This window comes from Tachysurus fulvidraco, chromosome 1 (genome assembly GCF_022655615.1).
Source record: "Tachysurus fulvidraco isolate hzauxx_2018 chromosome 1, HZAU_PFXX_2.0, whole genome shotgun sequence".
NCBI lineage: Eukaryota > Metazoa > Chordata > Actinopteri > Siluriformes > Bagridae > Tachysurus > Tachysurus fulvidraco.
The window spans coordinates 14,538,724-14,558,724 of NC_062518.1; the positions used below are offsets into that span (position 1 = coordinate 14,538,724).

The following is a 20,001-nucleotide window of genomic DNA, read 5'->3' on the forward strand; positions in this document are numbered from 1 at the left end:
TATATTTTTAACGAGGCTGTACACAAACACAGTAACACAGTATAAGCGCCTTCACAACAGCTCTGAAAACCTCAACCCAGTAATGTTGCTGAAATTAGCTGCGCCATTTGCCCAATCCAAAAACCTGCAATCCTAGTAACCTTTGAACGAAAAGGTGTTTTGTTGTTGTTGTTGTTGTTGTTGTTGTTTTGGGTTTTTTTGGGGGGTGGGGGTGTTTATCCTTCTCAACTTTATGGGGTATGAAAATAAATAATGGAGTTTGGGCCTTATACGAAGAAAATCATCACATCTCATTTGTTGCATCAACAAGCCGGGTGTGCAAACACTTTCGAATGTCGTCTGCACGGAGTGTAACACAAAAAAAACAGGAATTAATGTGCAAATGATTTGCCAACAGTTGTCTACTGCTCAACAGCGATGTCAGATGGTTCAGTTCCGGTTAAAAATAGTGTCCTAAAAAGCTCTTTTCATGTCGTATTTATTTTATTAAAATAAGATTGTTAAATCTGACTCAGACTTAACTAACTTCCGTCTAACAAACAAAAAGAATAATGAGGAACAAAACAGAAATAATCAGCAATAATCAAATATATATTAAGCCCTTTACATGGCTTTTTTTTTACAGCAGATAATTGTAAGGTATTGTAATTAATTAGAAATATGTTGGTGGATAATCTGGAATAATGATTCTGATTTCTTGACTATATCAACATTTCTATGTTTTCTATGAGCTCAAATCATCACCATTATATGCTCAGCACCATTATATTAATATTATTAAACATGATTCCACAATTAAAATATGTACGTTTAGTATTTACTCCCCAAAGTGTAAATACTGTGTCTGGGGCCTGCCTGTGTCATGTGGGTGGCACAATCGCCTTTAAAACCCCACCTCAATCGTGTAGAAATTTTGGCCTAACGCTGGTTGCTCAACGAGCCGGTGGTGACTTCTGCTTTTCTCTGAACACTGCAGCAGCAAAATGACCTTTAGGGAAATATGTTCCTCTTGACCAAAACTCTGTAAAGCCTGTAAACACATTTATAATCTATATACAGTACATAAACTAAACAGACCAACGAATATAGCGATTAAACTGAAAGGAATCATTTATAATACAGAGTGAATAGATACATGGCACAAACATTTGAAATTTTTTATTTCTGCACACCATCTTATTCCAGATTGCAAATCTTAGATTATGACTAATATATTTCTTGTTTATTGATTTATTTTATTATTTATTTATTTTTAATCTTTATTTATTTATTTTACCTGAGTAGCTAAGACTTCTTTCACTTAAATAACTTGGTTGTAGACATTTATTTGAATTGATTCGTAAGATTTATTGCATCAGGGAGCCATGCGTGCTGTCTTGGGTGGGTGGGTCATACTGACTGTCACCTGTCAATCACAGCACTACTAGTCAATCTGTGAGCTCGTGTTTGTGGAAGAACATCTAATGTGTTTTATTATTTGAATTAAAATAGAATATAAATTTTATAAATGACCAGCTATCACTTTTTTGTCACCCAGGCTATAGTCTATAATACAATTCTGCCATTCAGTATGTTTTTGTCAGTAAAAAACTGAGCATGACTTGGACGAGTACACAATGCATAGTACTAGTCGCTAGAGTGAATAAAGCAGTCATCACATATAAAAGGAGCACTTTCTTAGCCTGAGTAGTCAGTCATATCATCGTATATGACATCATGTTGGTGTTGGTGCTGAAGCAGGCAGCGCTGGATGATCTGAAGCACTGTGGCCAGACGGCGGTTTAAGGCCAAAAGGTGAGGCTCGGTGAGGAGGGGAGCCACAGCAGCCAGTGGATCCTGAGCTAGAGACGCCCGCATGACATCACTCAAACGATACTGAGGGGAAGCGAGCAGATGCAGGCGGAGCAGCGTGGAGCGACGGATCCTGTGAAAGTGGCACATTAAAACAGGATGAATGAATAATAACACTTTTAATAATGCAAAAAAAAAAAAAACAATAAAGAATATGGAAAGAACACTGTGATACTGTCTACAGGAGGCTCTCTACCAAGAACCACCAAGAGTCTAAATCAACATGCCAAGCTTCTCTTGATGCTACCACCACCACCACCACACTTCTCTTGATGCTACCACCACCACCACCACACTTCTCTTGATGCTACCACCACCACCACCACACTTCTCTTGATGCTACCTCCACTACCACCACACTTCTCATGATGCCACCACGTTTCTCTTGATGCCACCAGCACCAAACGACTCTCGATGCCACCACCATGCTTCACTTGATACTACCACCACCATGTTTCTCTTAGTAACTCTAGGGGTGATGTTCTCATGGTGATGGTATTCTGGCAAATGTACCTTTTGTGCCAAGGCACAAAGAAGTTCCATTTTGGTTTCATCAGCAAACAAGCTTTTTCCCCCACACGTTTTCTGAATCTCCAACATGTCTTTTAGCAAACCTAGCTTTATTGAGTATGCAGTAGATCTCTCCAGTTCTTTCAGATATACTCTAGGCCTCTTTGTTACGCCTTTGTTTTATGTTGTTTTTTTTTTGTGCATATTGACATGAGACACAAATTCCACAGTTCTTTTAAGTCCCAGGTTGTAACACTACAAAATGTGGAGAGGTTCAAAGGGGTTGAATATTTAAGCACATATAAAAATCTGCTGTATTTTTGTCCCCTTAAGGATTTTTTGTACATTTGTACATTTCTTCATGAAGTAAACACGCATGCTAGAGATGTTGATTTACCTGCAGCACTGCACAAGAGGAGTGAGGATCGATGGCTCGTCCTTCGAGTGACGACCAAAACTATGGCATATAAACACACAAACACTCAGTGAATACCCCATAAGCCAAACCTGTATATATGACGTTCCCATACGCATGAAAAATGTGTGCAAAGTTTCCGTCACATCTAAATACTCACGCTCTTCCATTATCTAAATGTAGTAGAAACGTGTTGTTGCCAAAGATTTCAAATGTTTCATAGTGGTGTCTGTCCATATTACCTACAATTTCCATAACAGAGAAAAGAATTATGTTTAAAGGGCTACTTTAATTAATGGACACTTTAAAACAATACAATGCTTAAAAGACCTTACTTTGCAGAAAGTCTAAAATGGTCATATCGATGAGATCCACCAATCGGGTGCCTCGGTCATAGGGCGGAGTCTTTTTCACCGCATTGCAGTATGTTGGGGTTTCCTCCCACCTGCAACATATTTCAGCATCTCCATTATTAATGAAATGCTGAATAATAATATACATTGGTACCTATCAGTTTTCACCAACACCCCTCATTCTTATAAGTCCATGTTTTTGTAGTCACAGAAAATAAAACGGTATGGTGGATATTCCAGGTTTGCGGGAAAAAAACAACTTATGTAATTGTTGATATGGTGACATGTTCTGTACAAATTATGTAAATGTCTCATTGCATATTATTATTCAGTTCACACTTGTTCACACAGATACACTTAGGGTGCATCTCAATCATCTCTCTCTCTCTTTCTCTCTATCTCTCTCTCTGCAACTGCACTGCAATGTTCACTCACTAAAAATCCCACAATGCAACATAAAAAACAAGGATCATCAGCGTACACTATGTTCCCTTGTAGGAATATCGTCATATGTTCGGAAGCCTTAATCGACTTCATCTACAAATGTTTGTTGTATTTGTTGTAGCTCTCAAATGATTACTTACCTTAGTGGGATTTCACTTTAGACGTTTTTTAGTGGAATTTTTTAAATCATTAGCTAGACTCTGATCCTGCTTGACATACCATGGGTAAAACCACCATTACAAAAACACGTGATATCAACACATTTGGTATGTTTGGGTTTTTACAGTGACAGATGAGGAAATGAGTATGTCATGAAAATGAGTCAACAGTGTCACGAATGTGTAGTGAATGAGTCCTTACCAGTGTCCTATCTTGTTTCACACACACACAGTTTACTCACAGAGCAATCTTGCTGCGGCTGTACGAGCGCCTCCATGGGTTTCTCCAGGAACGACGTGGTGCAAGGGAAAGGTCAGGCAACATGGCTGCAAGGGAACCCTCGAGAGCACGGGGTCGACCACACACGGCATGCTCCGTGGAACAATAGTATGAGCACTGGCCATAAAAGCATGAATTTCCCACTGAAACACACACATGGACAGATGCACAGCATAAGAACCACAGAAGAACTGACACAACAGCCATTAACACAACACATTTACAACTCACAGATCGTTAACATAGATTTTTTTTTGTTTGTAAGGGGTTTTTTTTGTATACCAAACCTGGAGAATTGAAGAAGGTCCTAGCCAGTTTGTGATCAGTGGTGATGTCTTTAACTTCCTTAATTACATCAAGCAGCCTTCCCACAACCGGCGGTACACGCCGAAATCCCAGGATCCTTAAAGAAACGGAAAGGGGAGGGAGCAAGAGGCAGGAAGAGGAAGCAATGTAGTGAAAGTGTTCTGAGATTAGCTTTCATGGTGTGAAAACAGCCATGTCAAGGCACATACCTGTCTAAGTGGAAGGCTGCAATTTCAGCGTTGTGCCTCTCAAAGTCCGAAAAATAGTACAGGTTCACATTAGTCTCGTCGTTCCTCTCCTGTCTGTAACACACACAAAATTGGTTCAGTAATTCATAGGTGGGTAAAGTAGAATGATCTCAGATGGACTAAAGCATTAAAAGCCTCCATATCACTCAATATGAAGCTATTTTGAATGGTAACCGCATAAGGTAAGGCATTAGGTGACAATACATGAGTGTAACTGTGACGTGCAAATCGTAGTCAAGAGCTGGACTCACTTCATGGGCTTGAAGAGCGCTTGTCCGTAGTTCGAAAACGTAATCACTAACTTCAGCTGTGTTCCTCCTGTTTTCTGAACTGATACAGGACAAAAACTTTTAAAGTGATGTTACCTGAGAGTCTTATATGAATGTTATATCCATTGCTCATCAAAGATAACGTATCCTGAGGAATGATTTTGACACCTTACATTTGTTGTTGGGTTTCACTAAAATCCCTGTAAGGTGAAGGTGTAGAGACCAGTCTTCTACACTAGAGGTCTCCCTGCTCTCTTTCTCTTACTCACTATCTGTCTCTTCCTGGTTCCTGGTGTAATATTAAGATTAGAATCAGTTACCTACACTGATGATCCGGTGGGTTGACAACTGCTCTAGAACAGCAGCCAGGTTGGTGTCTCGGTGCTGATAAAGTTGCCAGCGGGAGATGCTGAGGTGGAAGCGAAGCCAGGGAGGATGGGTGTCTGTACTGCTGTTCCACAAGATAGGATCATAGCCCTCCTTGCTGTTACTTAACCTTAATGGGAGGGATCAGAAGTGCAAAGACTGAGATTGGCCAAGCAAGGCAACATAACAACTGACACCAGAGGTGCCAACACTTCTAACAAGAAAAAACCCTAGTGTATGTGAGGGAGAAAAGGTGCTTAGGCTAGCAACATTGGTGATTCAAGGGTTAAAGTTCTGGATTGCTGATCAGGTCAGGGGGTTCCAGCCGGGGCACTCTATCATGGCTGTCCATGCACTCTATCTTACCAACCTGGGATATGCAAGGAAAAGTCACCACAGTAATTGGTGCTGAAGAATAAGGCCCATGGAATCACAGGACTAAATAAAAACGGTGGCTTAGTGGTTAGCACATTCGCCTCACACCCCCAGGGTTGGGGGTTCGATTCCCGCCTCCGCCTTGTGTGTGTGGAGTTTGCATGTTCTCCCCATGCCTCAGGGGTTTCCTCGGGGTACTCCGGTTTCCTCCCCCGGTCCAAAGACATGCATGGTAGGTTGATTGGCGTCTCTGGAAAATTGTCCGTAGTGTGTGAGTGTGTGAGTGAATGAGAGTGTGTGTGTGCCCTGCGATGGGTTGGCACTCCGTCCAGGGTGTATCCTGCCTCGATGCCCAATGACGCCTGAGATAGGCAGAGGCTCCCCATGACCCGAGAAGTTTGGATAAGCGGTAGAAAATGAATGAATGAACTTGTTTGTAACAACACTTTACAGGCTTGTGCTAGTAGCATGTTTGTCCATGGTGTTACACAGCTGTGTGCAGGAAACAGACAGCGAAGACTCCAAAGAAAAATATGTGTTACCTCTACCATCCATGTGCAGCATGAACTGCATTATGTATTCTAATACATTAACCTCTACCAAAAGCATATTTGTTCAAATCCCTCCTGCTTTCCTCTTTAGTGAGAAGCAAATTTAATTTCATAGTTCTTAGATTTTTCAACAATGCACTTGACATCTTTATTGTTTTTTTTTTACAGAACCTTGTATGATTACACCTCACCACTGCTCTGCATTGTGCTCCTCGCTCGCCTGGGTTCGGACTCGCAGCAGAGTGTCATCGTCAGGACTTGATGGACTATGCAGGGTATACAGCGCGTGGGAGAACAAAGCCTCCAGTTTGGCAAGATCAGCTGCTCTGACACGACTGCTGGTAGAGCCGGTGTGTGTGAGGTTGGTCGAGGTGAGGTTGTGAGGTCGAGCTTGATGCCGCTGAACAGGCTCGCAGGTTGAGGTGAATGTCGACAGGACCAGTAGTATTGCTAGCATGTGCAGAGCCAACGTCACGCACAACATCAAGGCACACACACTCCTCAAGCGACGGCACCGACACGCCCTCATGCTGACAGAAGAAACAGACAGAATCTGGATACTTCTTTAATGACCTGGACAGTGAAGTTTTTAACGATGTAAAGTATGTTCTTACCTGTTTCTGTGGCTCCGCTCCGTTCCACTAGCTCTTCAGGAACAAGAGAGCAAATGTTGGTATCTGGCACTGTTTTATTCATCTGTTTACTCTCCCTCTTTCCCCACTCTCCTCCAGTCTCTGCCAGGTTGGGGCGATCTGAACTGATTGGAGTGTGTTTGCTTTCCCTTTTTGTCACACAAGTAGAGACCGTGTACATTTTGCATCTAGTGGAATATACTGGGGGGGCACAGTGGCTTAGTGCTTAGCACGTTTGCCTCACACCACAAGGGTTGGGGGTTCGATTCCCGTCTCCGCCTTGTGTGTGTGGAGTTTGCATGTTCTCCCCATGCCTCGGGGGTTTCCTCCAGGTACTCTGTTTCCTCCCCCGGTCCAAACCCATGCTTGGTAGGTTGATTGGCATCTCTGGAAAATTGTCCGTAGTGTGTGAGTGAGAGATTGTGTGTGTGCCCTGTGATGGGTTGGCACTCTGCCCAGGTTGAGAAGTTATCTGAACTTCTCAAACTGAGAAGTTCGGTTAAGCGGTACAAAATGAATGAATGAATGAATGGAATATACTGAGGGCCCCATAGCCACCAGGGGGCCCATAACCAAGCAAGATTTTTTTTTTTTTTGTGTAGTTTCTTATTTTAAAGGTATGATTGGTGTCATGGGTAGGATGTTTTATGGTATACTACCCAGGCCTGTGACAAAGCATTTTAAAAGACCCCAAGAATAATAATACATGCTAAAAGTTACATGCACACATTGTTCTTTCTCTCTTTCTGGCACTTGTGTGTGTGTGTGTGTGTGTGTGGTACCATTGAGTTTAGATAGCGATTTTATTGACATCATTGAGCAAAGGAACGTAGCAAACCAATCCCAATCGTATGTTAATCGGGAGAAGCACACGAGGTCAGGTCACAGCACCCTATACACACTCATTTCACAAAGACACACAAACATGATTTCTGATGATTTTCTATGTCTGACACACACAGCTCCAGACTGGGCAGCTTATCTCTTGGTAGCGTTACACTGATTTGTGTTTTCTATTTGAGCTGCCTGTACTGTTTGAGTATCTCGTTGCCTTTAGGCATGAAGCCAGCTCTTTGGGCTGCTCTGGGATCTGAACACACACACACACACAGAAGAGAGATGAGAGGAAGCATGGAGTTGCAGAAATTTTTCATGGAGATTGAACGTGATTTGAATGCAAGGATTCCACCACAAAAACAAATGAATCAAGAAAGTTTTTTTTTTATTCCACAATAAAAGTTGAAACAGTCACAAATTGTGCAAAAATTGATGACATTTTAGAAACTATGTACATATTATATTCACAGCCTAAGTCTAGAAAAAATAGATTTCTTTGTATTATTATATAAAAATACATTTCCTGAACATCAGGTATCAAAGAAGAACAGGCTGAGAAGGACAGTTGGGGAGGAGGTGTAGAATGTGGAGAGAGAGAGAGAGAAAGAGAGAGAGAGAGAGAGAGAGAGAGAGGGCGAGAGTGAGAGAGCGCAGAAACAGCACCAAACACCCAGATGGTCTGGCAGCACACAGAGAGTGAGAGTCGTCGAAGAAATAGAAAAACGTGAAATGTCACATTTCACTTGATAGGCTTCATTGCTGAGGGATTTGTGTGTGTGTGTGTGTGTGTGTGTGTGTGTGTGTGTGTGTGTGTGTGTGTGTGTGTGTGTGTGTGTGTGTGTGTGTGTTAGTGTGTTTGTGTGAAGGGATCTGGGCCTTTTTGTTTCCAGCCGTTGGTTTGTCCTTGACAAAGGGTTTGTGCATTGATGTGACGGGTGTTAGGAGCACTTCCACACGCACACAGCCAGACTTCCACCAAAGAACATGTACAGAAGGTTCTTCACCTCGTGTGTAATCTCGAAGCCGAAGCCCTCGCCGATCACCACATGCCACGAGCTGCCGAATTTCTTGTCCATCGACTCCTTTATCATCCTGGCTGCATTCTTGACACATGTGCACACAAAGAAAGAGGAAATACTGATACATGACAGCAAACACACGATCCTTTATTTTTGGTGGTCTAAATGCACCAGTGTGTGTGTCATTATTATTATTATTGATAATGTTTTTATTATTATTGTGTATTACATTTTACTGCATGTCGAGTCACACAAACGCACACCTCATTGTTAGATGCAAACTTTTCACACGCTGTAACGCACAGCTCCATCGTCTCTGTCTTCATTTCCTCCGGCATGTCTGTGTGCTGTGAAAAAAAACATATATAGAGAGAGAGATGGAGAGAATGAGACATCTGACAGACTGAGAACTGCCAAGAGAACAAGCAACTAAAAAAAGGAGATGAGAGTCATCTTCACACCACATTCTGTACACGGTTCACGCTCAGATATCACACGTTCAGTAAAGTTACTCCTACGTGTCTTCAGCTATTTTCTAATCTGCTGTATGTGACAAGTGGGCCAACATTGTTGTGGATGCAGCATACTAAAATTAAAACAACCGACAAGCAGTTCAAGATGGAAAAGAAAATAGTGAAAGAGAGAACTACACAGGACGTGTTTCATATTTCCACTCGGTAGTAAAGCTTCTTACTCTAATCAGAGGGAAACTCTGCAGCCGCTTGTAGTCTGCGTCCTCCTTCTTGCTTTCTCCCGTTTCTGCCATGCCGCTTGCTCTGCAACAAATGCATAGAAAGGTCAATGAAATGTCTGTCCTTTCAAATAGGTCTAATCAATTCTGATCTGATCATCTGATATTGATATACTGAGGTAATTACATCATGATCCACTTTTGTCCTTATTGTCTGGCTTCAGTAGTTTGTTACACACAACTTGTACCATTCCTCCTCCTCCGAGATTTCCCCAAATTCAGAATCTAACATGATCATTGAAGATGTTGGTTGTTTGGGAAAAAAAAGGGAATAGAGAATAAAGAAAGGATGATATCCTCTGACTGGTCAGTATATATTTCTGCAGAATATCCGCTTTGGAAGACGTTCTGCTAAAGCTAGGTTCACACACAGTGATTCTATATAGGCGGTTGCCATAGTAATAACTCATCAGTGGGAGATGAGACTAGCGTTCCAAGTCTTGCCACTAAATCAAAACATTCTAGAGGGAGATTTGGTATCTGTGTTATAAAATTCAGCCGTCTGTGTGCTCACTACTGTCTTCACTCCCATATATGTGACTCCCAGCTCTAGTCGATACTCTTATTAAATAGCTCCAGTCTTCGATGGCTTTGTTATTGCGAGTCGTCGTATGTCTGAACGTAGCATAAGACTTCGTTTAAGACTTTGAGCAGACTGAGTGACATGTTTTATTATCGTTATCACGTGCCGCTCCACTATTTCACTTGCATTTCTTTTCTGGTTACGTGTAACATCCATGGATTTTTTTTTTTTTAAAAAAGGGTTTATCATGGATCTTATTATGGTGAGATTGTGGCACATGCTGATGACAGATTTTGTTTTTATGTTGAGTTTAGCATGGGGTTCTCCAGGACACATGGTGGACAGGTGACGTGTGTGTATGTGTGGTGCTCTAAGCTTGTATGTAGGTTTCTTTCCTATGTCCACGCCCTGTGTTCCTGCTATAGACCCCAGTCCCACCATCAGGATAAAGCAGATACTGAAGATGAATTATTTAATATATTAGAAATGTATCATGGGGGGAGGGGGGGTACAAGTATAATTCATTTACAGCAATTTAAGTAATTAGTCCAAAAAAAAAACCTGTCAGTGTTTGTAAACAAATAACTCCGCACGTGCAGAATGAATTCATGTTGTGGGCGTCTGAAATAAACAGAAAGTGACGTTCTGTCGTTATAAACGCTGTGCTTTTTATTTACACTCTTCATATCCAAAAACAGCTGAAGATGATCATCTGAGCTATCTGCTTTTCTCAAATTCACTTATTTAGAATTAGAAAGATAATTCAACTGGAAAAAACAAACAAACAAACAAAAACAACACTTCGAAACTAGCGCTAACCTAACAAAACATTTAGCTAACATGCTAAAAGCTAAGCTAACGAGTAACTGCTTGTTTCTTACAATATACGTATATAAATACATCTATAATTCATATACGACCGCTATAAAAGAATAGTACATAAGGTGTATTTAGCTACAGGAGCAGCATAACTTATTCCTTACATGTTTAACGGAGAGAAATGATATATCCGGTTAGGTTGTTAAGGAGACATCGTGATCCTAGCAACAGGAAATCTCGCGAGAACAGAGAACCGCTACCGCCTTCTGTGAACTCTCGTGCATTGTGAGATGATGATGATGATGATGATGATGATGATGATGATGATGATGATGATGATGAAGAGGCTGAATTGTACTCATTGTTAATGATGTCGCTGTCTTGATATACAGTCTTCTGACACGGACAGAACTTCTCATGTTACATTATTTACAACCACAGCAATGGATAGACTTTGATTATTGTTGAATGACGAGTGGCAAGGCAAAGATCATTTTTAACAACCATATCTTTACTAAGAGACATGCAAGAGTTCAACACAATATACAAACTTTTACACCAACCTGCACATGCGTATAAGCAAGCTTTAGGATCTTAGTCTGTTCAGATTTAAAGCTACAGAACACTGCTATGTTCTACATCCTCCTTCTTTAACTTTGACAGTTATTGCTTAATGAACAATTTCTTATATTGAAGTTACTCAAAGTTGTTTTTTTTTTTTATATAGGAAAGGCATTCGTATAAGCAAGCTTTAGGATCTTAGTCTGTTCAGGTTTAAAGCTACAGAACACTGCTATGTTCTACAATTATCACCTATTATTTTACACTATATGGCTAAATGTGTGTGAGTTTGTGGACATCTGACCATCACACCCTGTTGAAGGGTTGTTTCAACACCCTTGTGTACAAACTGGGCTCAGTGACATGGTCCGTTTGTTAAGATTACGGTGTTTAACCCCTGACCTCAACCCCACGAACACCAAAGTGTTGAACCGCAACACTGACTGCATCCCAGATCTTCTCACCTACCTGACTTTACTAAAGCTCTCATGCCTGAATGATGGCATATCCCCACATCTACACTCACCAGGAAATCTGAGCTTATTATAATGGTGGAAAAGAGGACAAAATAAGGAATGAGCTGTTCAGCAAGTGCGTATGGGTGTGATGTCCATGTACTTGTGTCCATGTGTGATTTGTTATTAACATATACACATCATCGACATCAGGTGACACGTCCTCCCTTCTTTCTCTCTGCTTTGTCTGCCCTGATTTCGATCCGCTTGCACATCTGGCTGCTGCAGAAGATTCCACTGCTGCCCCAAATACATGCTTGTCCTGAGAGCACTCACAGATGTGAGTGTGTGTGTGTGTGGGTGTGTGTGTGTGAGAGAGAGAGAGAGAGAGAGAGAGAGAGAGAGAGAGAGAGAGAGAGAGAGAGAGAGAGAGAGAGAGAGAGAGAGAGAGAGAGAGAGAGAGAGAGAGAACTCAACCACACAGACAAATACAATCTGAAAGTCTTAGAATGTCATCTGATAGGGCACTTGACTCAGTTGTAATGGACTATAATGATAGTGTCAAACCGTCAGCTTTTTTTTTTTCTTGGAAAAAGTGTTTGTTTATTCGCAAGTAGACAGAGAGAAGAGGTAGCGTTAAGTAAAATGGTGGACATTGGAACCTTTCATGTAGTAATCATGTAGTATCACAGAGACAATGATTTGATTGCACTTTTTAAGGATTAATGTGGCTTTTCCTTATTTGCATAAGTGGATTGCTGAGTGTGTATCTGTGTGTGTGTATATATGTGATGTGTGTTGACCAGTGGTAATACCAGGATCTATACAATTATTATGATGTGATGTGTGTGTGTGTGTGTGTGTGTGTGTGTGTGTGTGTGTGTGTGTGTGTGTGTGTGTGAGAGAGAGAGAGAGAGAGAGAGAGAGAGAGAGAGAGAGAGAGAGAGAGAGAGAGAGAGAGAGAGTGTGCGTGAGTTTAGTGAGGCTAGTAATGTAATGTAATATGTATAATGATAGGATGAAGAAGAGAAAGACAGACAAAGAGCCAGATGGGACCGTAGGGGGCCTGAGCTAACCGCTGTCAGGGGGTTAACCGCTGTCTATACACATCTATAATTCAGCAGCTTCGGATAAGAGAAAAGGAATGAGGAGGAAGACAATAAGAAGAAACGTGATTCAATGTAGTAGTAGTAGTAGTAGTAGTAGTAGTAGTAGTAGTAGTAGTAGTAGTAGTATGTGCTGATACAGTATATTTACAGAGACCTTAAATTTTTGTTAAAATGTAACACTCTCACTAATCTCACTAATAACTAAATTAGCTTGCTGTGGCAATATTGAAAGTATAATATCTTTATATACATTTTATATTCCTTTAATGATCTAAATCAGTCAGCTTTATGGTCGGGTCTTCATCAGCGATCATTTGAAGACTTCAGTAGGAAGGAATTAGTGATGGGTCTGTGGTGAACTCAGATTCTGTGTTGACCTGTTAGCTCTCGTGTTGCAATATTATAAACCGTTGTAGAAAGGACATTATTTACATTGACATTATTTCCTGTCCAGTGTCACCCAAATGAGGATGAGTTTCCCTTCTTAGTCTGGTTCCTCTCAAGGTTTCTTCCTCATATCATCTCAGGGAGTTTTTCCTCGCCTCTGTCGCATCAGGCTTGATCATTCGGGATAAATGTATAAATAGTTAAACTTAAACTTAAATTTTAAACTTGAAATGTTTTTATTTTCTTTCTATACTTCTGTGAAGCTGTTTTGAGACGCTGTACAAATATATTGAATTTAATTCAATCTATATATATGGGCTGAAAATTAGCAAAAAAAAAAAAAAAAAACCTTTATAAACATCAAAATTTATGCTGCATGATTTGCAGATCAACTTTTAAGAACCGTCATAGAAAAGGAAATATTACTGCTGAAAGCTTACTTCAAAATTGACTCAAAGCATTCTTGATGTTCTAATTCAGTTGTTTGTTTATACTTTGGGCTCATTTTCAGAATTTGGAGCTCAGACCCAGCGGCAGTTCGAGACCTTTTTTAGGGTGGCTCCAGCCCCCCTGTCTGTGATCTCAGCCACCCTAAAACTATAATTAGTATAAATTATTTAGAAAAAGTATAATTTTTACTTTTTTCAAAAATAAAAAATAAAAATTACGTTAAAATGCACACTGTTTTTAGAGAATGCAAACATACAGTACATGAACTGATTTGATTCAAGTCTGGCATCACTTCTGCCATTTTAAATAATACCATAACTTTTGGCTTACTATGTAGTCATATAATATATAATAGAAAACTCTTCTTGTTTTAAATTCTCACTGAGGGCTAAAACCCACCTAAAGATGAAATCCTAGAACCGCCCCTGGCTCAGACATTGAAATTCAGGTCAAAATGCCAAGCAGCGTTTGTATACAGCGAGGACGTCTGTACTGTATCTCTTTGATGAGCTAGGCTGCCGTTCGAAAAACACTTCTGTAATCTTTGTAATCCTGTTGTTTTAGCACAAAGCCCATCAGATTATCTGCCTCACATCAACACACACACACACACACACACACACACACACAACGTTCAGAAGAAAGAAATACACTACAATGCAGATCATTTCCCATCAATGTTTTTTTTTATATCATCCACATAGTTCACAAGAGAATTAAAAAAAATCATTGTGGTGCAAACAGTGTACGGATAAAGCGCTACGGTGACATCACAGCAAGTCGCTAATGGCCAAAGAGGCAAAAGTAAAGGAGGTGTGTCTACCCAAGCAAGCGCTTCCTTTTGCTCTCCTCACAGCATGAACAATATATAATTAAAAAATAAATAAATGAAGAAATATCAGTTTGTGAAATTAGAGGACGAGTGACATCATCAGCTCTATTCATCAAATACGCTGATATAATCCTTCAATAAATAATTATGATTATTATAAACAGTCCTAATTTGGGAGAAAAAGAACCAATAAGAAACCCAAGTTCAGACATATCTAGAATTAATAATCTAATTCTGAATAGAAAATGATACCAATTATTCCTACAAATATCCGTGTAAATTATAAACTCTAATAAAGCATTTATTTATTATTTAAAGAACTGAAAGTCAAAGTCAAACCGAGCGATTTGTTTATTAAACAAACACCAAAAAATGCGAATGTAAAAATTCTTATCAGAAGATCGAGAACATGGGTCGAAAAGTTTGCCTAAACATGACACAGCAGAAGAAAGAAAATGGCACAAGGTCTGAGAGCGAGAAACAAAATCGATTCAATGTCAGACGCTTGCTTTTAGTAAGAGTGCAGTGAATTTTAAGTCAAGGCCGCTACAATCACAGTTACACCGTCAAAGAAAAACACACAGTCAGCAGGGAAGATAAATATTGATCTTATAGAGAAACGTGTAGAAATGGATCAGAACGGGAATGATGTGAGGGGACATCACACTCAAACAGGAAGATCTCACACACACACACACACACACACACACACACACACACACACACACACACACACACACACACACAGGAAGATACACAGTGGCTTTTAAGCACTTAGCAGTTCCAGTCCTTTGGCTCTGCAAATCCACACACACATGTACACACACACACACACACACACACACACACACACTGACATGGACAAGACTCGATTATGAATACAGTAGCACAGTGACCATTCCAAATAAACATACTCCAACAATCCCTCATTTCTGAGGTCCAGTGTCACTGGAGCAGGGGTCTACAGATTCCTTGGTGGCTCCTCCGAAAACATCCACGTCTTGTTCCGTCCACGACACCACGTTCCCCAGCAGCACAGACTGGCCACAGGCCGCCAAGGTGCTGATCTCAGCCGGTGACAGCACACGGTCCCACAGATTAAACAGAGACAGCTCGCCCACCAGAGCTTGGGAAGCATCGAACTGTCCTCCCGGCGTGTCCTGAAGCACAAGAGATGCACGTGTTTACTGGAACGTTTTAGACCGACTTCCTTCCTAATTCAATCTCTTCATCAGATTTCATTTGTCCGGTTCCAAGAAATGCTTTATGCTTTATTAGTTAAAACTATAAAACATGTAATTTCGTGTTGTAGAAAAGTGTCCAAAAGCAAAACAGGAGACAAAATGGCTTTCGAGATTTCATTCTAATGCCACCAAAAGGTAACTCTGTTTCTCTGCATCTATAGACTTATCTACTTCTGGAAAAAGAAGTTAAGAATTATTGAAGGCTTCATCACAACAAATTAAATCACACTTTCTTTATCTACAGCATCACCTCAGGTAAAAGTCTCTCCCGAGACTTATCTTCTCTTCATGCCACCGATCATCGCTGAGGAGTAACCACTGATTTGTTCAGTCTGTTGCTTCTCAATTTTAAATAGATGACGTTTCATACTTAACAACTTTACCACAGCATTGATAGATACTGTGTGAGGAAATGTCGCTTAGCTAGCTAGCTAGCTACGTTTTTTCGACTGTTTTCACTGCTCATTGGCAAGACAAGATTTTAAAGTAAACTAAAAAATATGTTGTTTGGGTTGAATTATATTTCACCAAATCTGTATTCTCAAAGCAGAGATACTAATATTTTTTAGCCATAGCCATGTCCACTTGGTTTTCCTCCCAGACTCTTTGCAACCCACAGTTACATCTTACCTGTTCTTGTCCCAGAACCAGCACACCCCCTGCCCTGATTGGATGCCATGTTGAGAGCCCTTCACCCCTCCCCTTGAGCTTGCCGCCCTGATAGGCCTTCCAGACACCATCACGGAGAGTCCAGCTCACACACACGTGCTGCCAAGTGCCAGGTGGGAACATCAGGGGCAACTGTGCAACCTACAATGGATGGCGATATAGCAATATAATGTAATAACATCAAGGTAAGGACTGAAAATGGTTGACATATAGGACTGAGACCTGGACTTCTTTGTTTGTTTGTAGTAGAGTTTGAGTGCATTGTCTTGGATTCTTTCGGTAACCCATCCTCTGGATGGGACACCAATCCATCACATGGCACAAATTCACACCTAGAGGTAATTTTATGTCAACAATCCATCTACTGCCCTGTTGACCCCAGAGGACACCAACCAGACCTTGGGATCAAACCAGGAAGTGTGGGGCTAAGAAGCGGTGACACATCCTGCCGTACCACAATGTCAACCTCACTGATAACCACATTAGCATGAACCAAACCAACCACATTCCATGTTAGTTTGCTCGATATCAAGCTGCCTATCAAGATCTTCCACTTAAGGATGGTTTAAATGCCCAGCAGTACTAACAGGTACATGGTATTAAACAAGCAATTGCCTTATCTTTGTACTCTATGTATTCCCTTAAAGACATATTTAACAGAAAGTGAAGCCGTGCCCCACCTTAGCGTTAATAAGCAGCTCGGCTGGATTATGGACACCTTGCAGGAGGACGAGCTCGTTGGGCTGCTTGTCCACGGCGTACGAGAATGGTGTCCCGATCCCGCTTTCGGTCGCCTTCAACCACATACAAGCCGTGAAGGCGTACATCTCCGGAATGTTCCGTCTCACCAAGCCATACATGTAGTTGGTCCGCATGGGGAATGAGAGCTTGTAGCCATGTGGGAAACTCTGACCAGTAAAACCTGGGAGGAAAAATGGGAGCCATGTTGTCAAGTCACTAGTCAGTAGTGAGGAACGAGTTCCAAATGATGTACTTTAACTAGAGTATACCAAAATATCATGCTGATACAATGTAATACTATACGTAGGTTTTTGCTAATCATGGTATGTATACAAGTCTCAGGTTGTCGCAAGAACATATTAATACATACATACATACATACATCTCGCATTATCACCAAATGGCTACTGAATTCTTGAATATCAGTGGTCAGAAATGCACTTTTCTGCAGCGCCGTTCTGGATGCAAAGCAAACCACAGGTTTATATACTGTATTAAAACACTGTCAAAAACTCACTTTGTTCCAGTTCTGAGATACGCTCTTGCAGCGTGCTGAGGCCATGGTCGATGTGCTGGTGGTGGTTCTGGGTCTCCTTGCGTAGGTTCTTTCTCTCCGCCTCCAGCTGCTTTACCTTCTGCATGAGCTCTCCGCCCACATCCTCCACCCGCCCACCAGGCTGACCAAGTGCCAAACGCATGCCCGTGGAGCCTACTGCAACCTCCGAGTGGTTCAGCAAAGCAGGCACCATCTCCAGCTGAGGGTCAAACAGAAAGGGGTGGGGTGGGGTGGGGTGTAGAAAACCAGAGGAGAGCATTCTACTCATCAGATTCTGATGTTTAATAATATTACACATCCACAAATATTATGACTCCTGAGCAGGATTTCTGCATTTCATACCAGACCGGACTGGATTCTTCTTATTCGAAAACTGGATCATATCCACTGTACAAACCGGAATTTAATCCTGTGTGTGACTAATGGATCAAACGATAAGTGAAAGCCAGGAAATGAATCAATATCAATTTGGCTTTGGTGGTGAATATCTCACTCCTAAGTGTAGACAATGTGACAGCTCTGTCTCTCTCTCTCACACACACACACACACACTCACACACACACACATACTACACACACTTATAATTTATGCATGTGTTTTAACCATCACCAACGTTTTTTTATAGAATTACAAAGAGCAGATAGAGAAAAAACAAAAATATCGACTTAAAGCGATGCTCAGAGAAACCGAAGGACCTTTGAGGTTCTTCTGAAATCCTCTAATTCAATTCAATTCTATTTTATTTTTATAGCCGTTTTATGGTCATTATGCAGCTTTACAGAAATCCTGGATAGTTTTAGAAATCCCTTGTGAGGAACCTGACTCCAAAGAGAACCCATGATCAATAATAGGGGGATAATTCATTATTATTCTTTCACAAAACAGCTCAACACTATAGAATGGATCGTGTGTATTTTTGTTTGTTTGGGGATACATTTATTTTTTTACAAAAATTCCTGGATCTTAAATCACCCCAAAGCTGTTTTTAGTGAATTAACATGTAAATTATGGAGGGAAAACCTTTTATATATTAAAGTGGAACCATAATAATATAGTGTAGGCCCAGTAAAGCAGTATGAGTTTAGAATAATATAAAAATGTTTGTACACCAACATTTGGACATAAATTACATAAGTATAATAAAAATAACATTAGGCTATAGGGTTTTGGTCCCAAGCCTCTCACTTCTAGCTTCTCGATGCGGTCTTTGAGCTGAAGGATGGCTCTCTCCAGCTCCTCGACAGCCCGGGCGGTGTGCAGTTGTGTGGCTGCAGACTCCCGCACGCCATCACCAGCCATGATGCGCCGTGCGGGCCATGATGTTGCGGCTCCGCGCTCCGTCACGGTGCGTTCATCCAGCAGCTCGCTCTCGCAGTCGGTGAGTTTGCCTGTGAGTTCGTCGATCGTCTTGCGGTCGGCGGCGATCTGCTCGTTCTGCAGCGCCACGGTGCGCCTGAGCTCCTCGGCGGTCGCGCTTAGGGCACTCCAGTCTTCGTCGTCGTATTCGGCCTGCTGTTCCACCTCTTTGTCGCGTCTGCGGCGCTTCATGGCGCATTCCCCGGGCGGTACAGGCGAGCACAGGAGACGACTGAAGGTAAAGCGCTGCGGACTGCCGCCGGTGCTCAGCTCGCCCAAGAGCGGCGTCTCGCGGCCCGTTCCTGCCCCCTCCAGAGTCTTCCGCTCGCTGGTGTCTGCACCCCACAGCGCTCCCAGAGAGCCGCTGGGAACCGGGGACGCGGTGCCGTTGGCGGCCGCGGGAGGCTGTAGGGCGGCGGCCGGGGCGCGCGAGTACACGCTCGCCACGATGCACACGAGCGCACCGAGAAACGCGAGAGCTCCGGCCCCCGCCACGATCGCAACAAATTTCATCTCCACAATAACCGAAATCTCCTCGTGACGCAGGTCCCTGCAACGTCTCAGCTAAACGTCTCTATCCGAACCGCGTTTAGATGTTAAACACAAAAGGGAAAATCCTGTGTGAGTTGCTTTATGATCTCTTGTGATTGTCCTTCCGTGGATTGTGGAAATTATTTGAACGATTCCGTGATGTCTCCTGCTACGGCCTGCGCGCTTCGTCACTAATCTACGCTCCTTCTCCTCCTCATCCTCCTCCTCTTACTTTAAGCGTTGCTAAGCACCCGCGCACTGGTTTCCATGGACACACGGAGAGGGATGCTGAAAGGCGGGAAATGGCACCTACAGGTAAACACGAGCATCTTTAATTGGCATGACCACAAATGACGTCAGCACCTTAGTATCTGTGCACGTGATTTCTTTGATCCTGAGATC

General features: G+C 41.9%; 4 protein-coding genes across 8 annotated transcripts in view; 1 reads left to right on the forward strand and 3 right to left on the reverse strand.

Annotated features, from left to right (window-relative positions):
- The window catches only part of LOC113657015 (sialoadhesin-like), a 230,996-nt gene that overhangs the window by 144,557 nt on the left and 66,438 nt on the right, over positions 1–20,001 (forward strand). The window lies entirely within an intron of this gene.
- fam20cl (family with sequence similarity 20 member C, like) lies at positions 1,144–6,902 on the reverse strand. Of its 2 annotated transcripts, none has more exons than XM_047812455.1 (11): positions 6,741–6,902; positions 6,318–6,656; positions 5,155–5,330; positions 4,817–4,895; positions 4,527–4,619; positions 4,299–4,414; positions 3,974–4,154; positions 3,112–3,221; positions 2,937–3,018; positions 2,759–2,818; positions 1,144–1,924 (listed from the first exon to the last, which is right to left on the reverse strand). In XM_047812455.1, exons 2-11 carry the CDS (start codon positions 6,653–6,655, stop codon positions 1,678–1,680), a joined length of 1,482 nt encoding a protein of 493 aa, XP_047668411.1. In that variant the 5' UTR covers position 6,656; positions 6,741–6,902; the 3' UTR covers positions 1,144–1,677. The 2 variants fall into 2 exon arrangements, with proteins under 2 accessions (XP_047668411.1, XP_027024383.1); XM_027168582.2 differs by having other exon boundaries at positions 6,318–6,679; positions 6,741–6,861.
- dnal4b (dynein, axonemal, light chain 4b) lies at positions 7,964–11,025 on the reverse strand. 4 transcript variants are annotated; one of them, XM_027168623.2, is made up of 6 exons: positions 10,872–10,952; positions 10,450–10,509; positions 9,493–9,590; positions 9,309–9,390; positions 8,878–8,961; positions 7,964–8,698 (listed from the first exon to the last, which is right to left on the reverse strand). In XM_027168623.2, exons 3-6 carry the CDS (start codon positions 9,495–9,497, stop codon positions 8,534–8,536), a joined length of 336 nt encoding a protein of 111 aa, XP_027024424.1. In that variant the 5' UTR covers positions 9,498–9,590; positions 10,450–10,509; positions 10,872–10,952; the 3' UTR covers positions 7,964–8,533. The 4 variants fall into 4 exon arrangements, with proteins under 4 accessions (XP_027024424.1, XP_027024423.1, XP_027024425.1 ...); XM_027168622.2 differs by lacking the exon at positions 10,450–10,509 and having other exon boundaries at positions 10,872–11,010; XM_027168624.2 differs by lacking the exons at positions 9,493–9,590; positions 10,450–10,509 and having other exon boundaries at positions 10,872–11,025.
- Positions 15,151–19,592, reverse strand: nptxrb (neuronal pentraxin receptor b). Its single transcript, XM_027168575.2, has 5 exons — positions 18,898–19,592; positions 17,673–17,910; positions 17,095–17,336; positions 16,376–16,555; positions 15,151–15,661 (listed from the first exon to the last, which is right to left on the reverse strand). Exons 1-5 carry the CDS (start codon positions 19,579–19,581, stop codon positions 15,428–15,430), a joined length of 1,578 nt encoding a protein of 525 aa, XP_027024376.2. The 5' UTR covers positions 19,582–19,592; the 3' UTR covers positions 15,151–15,427.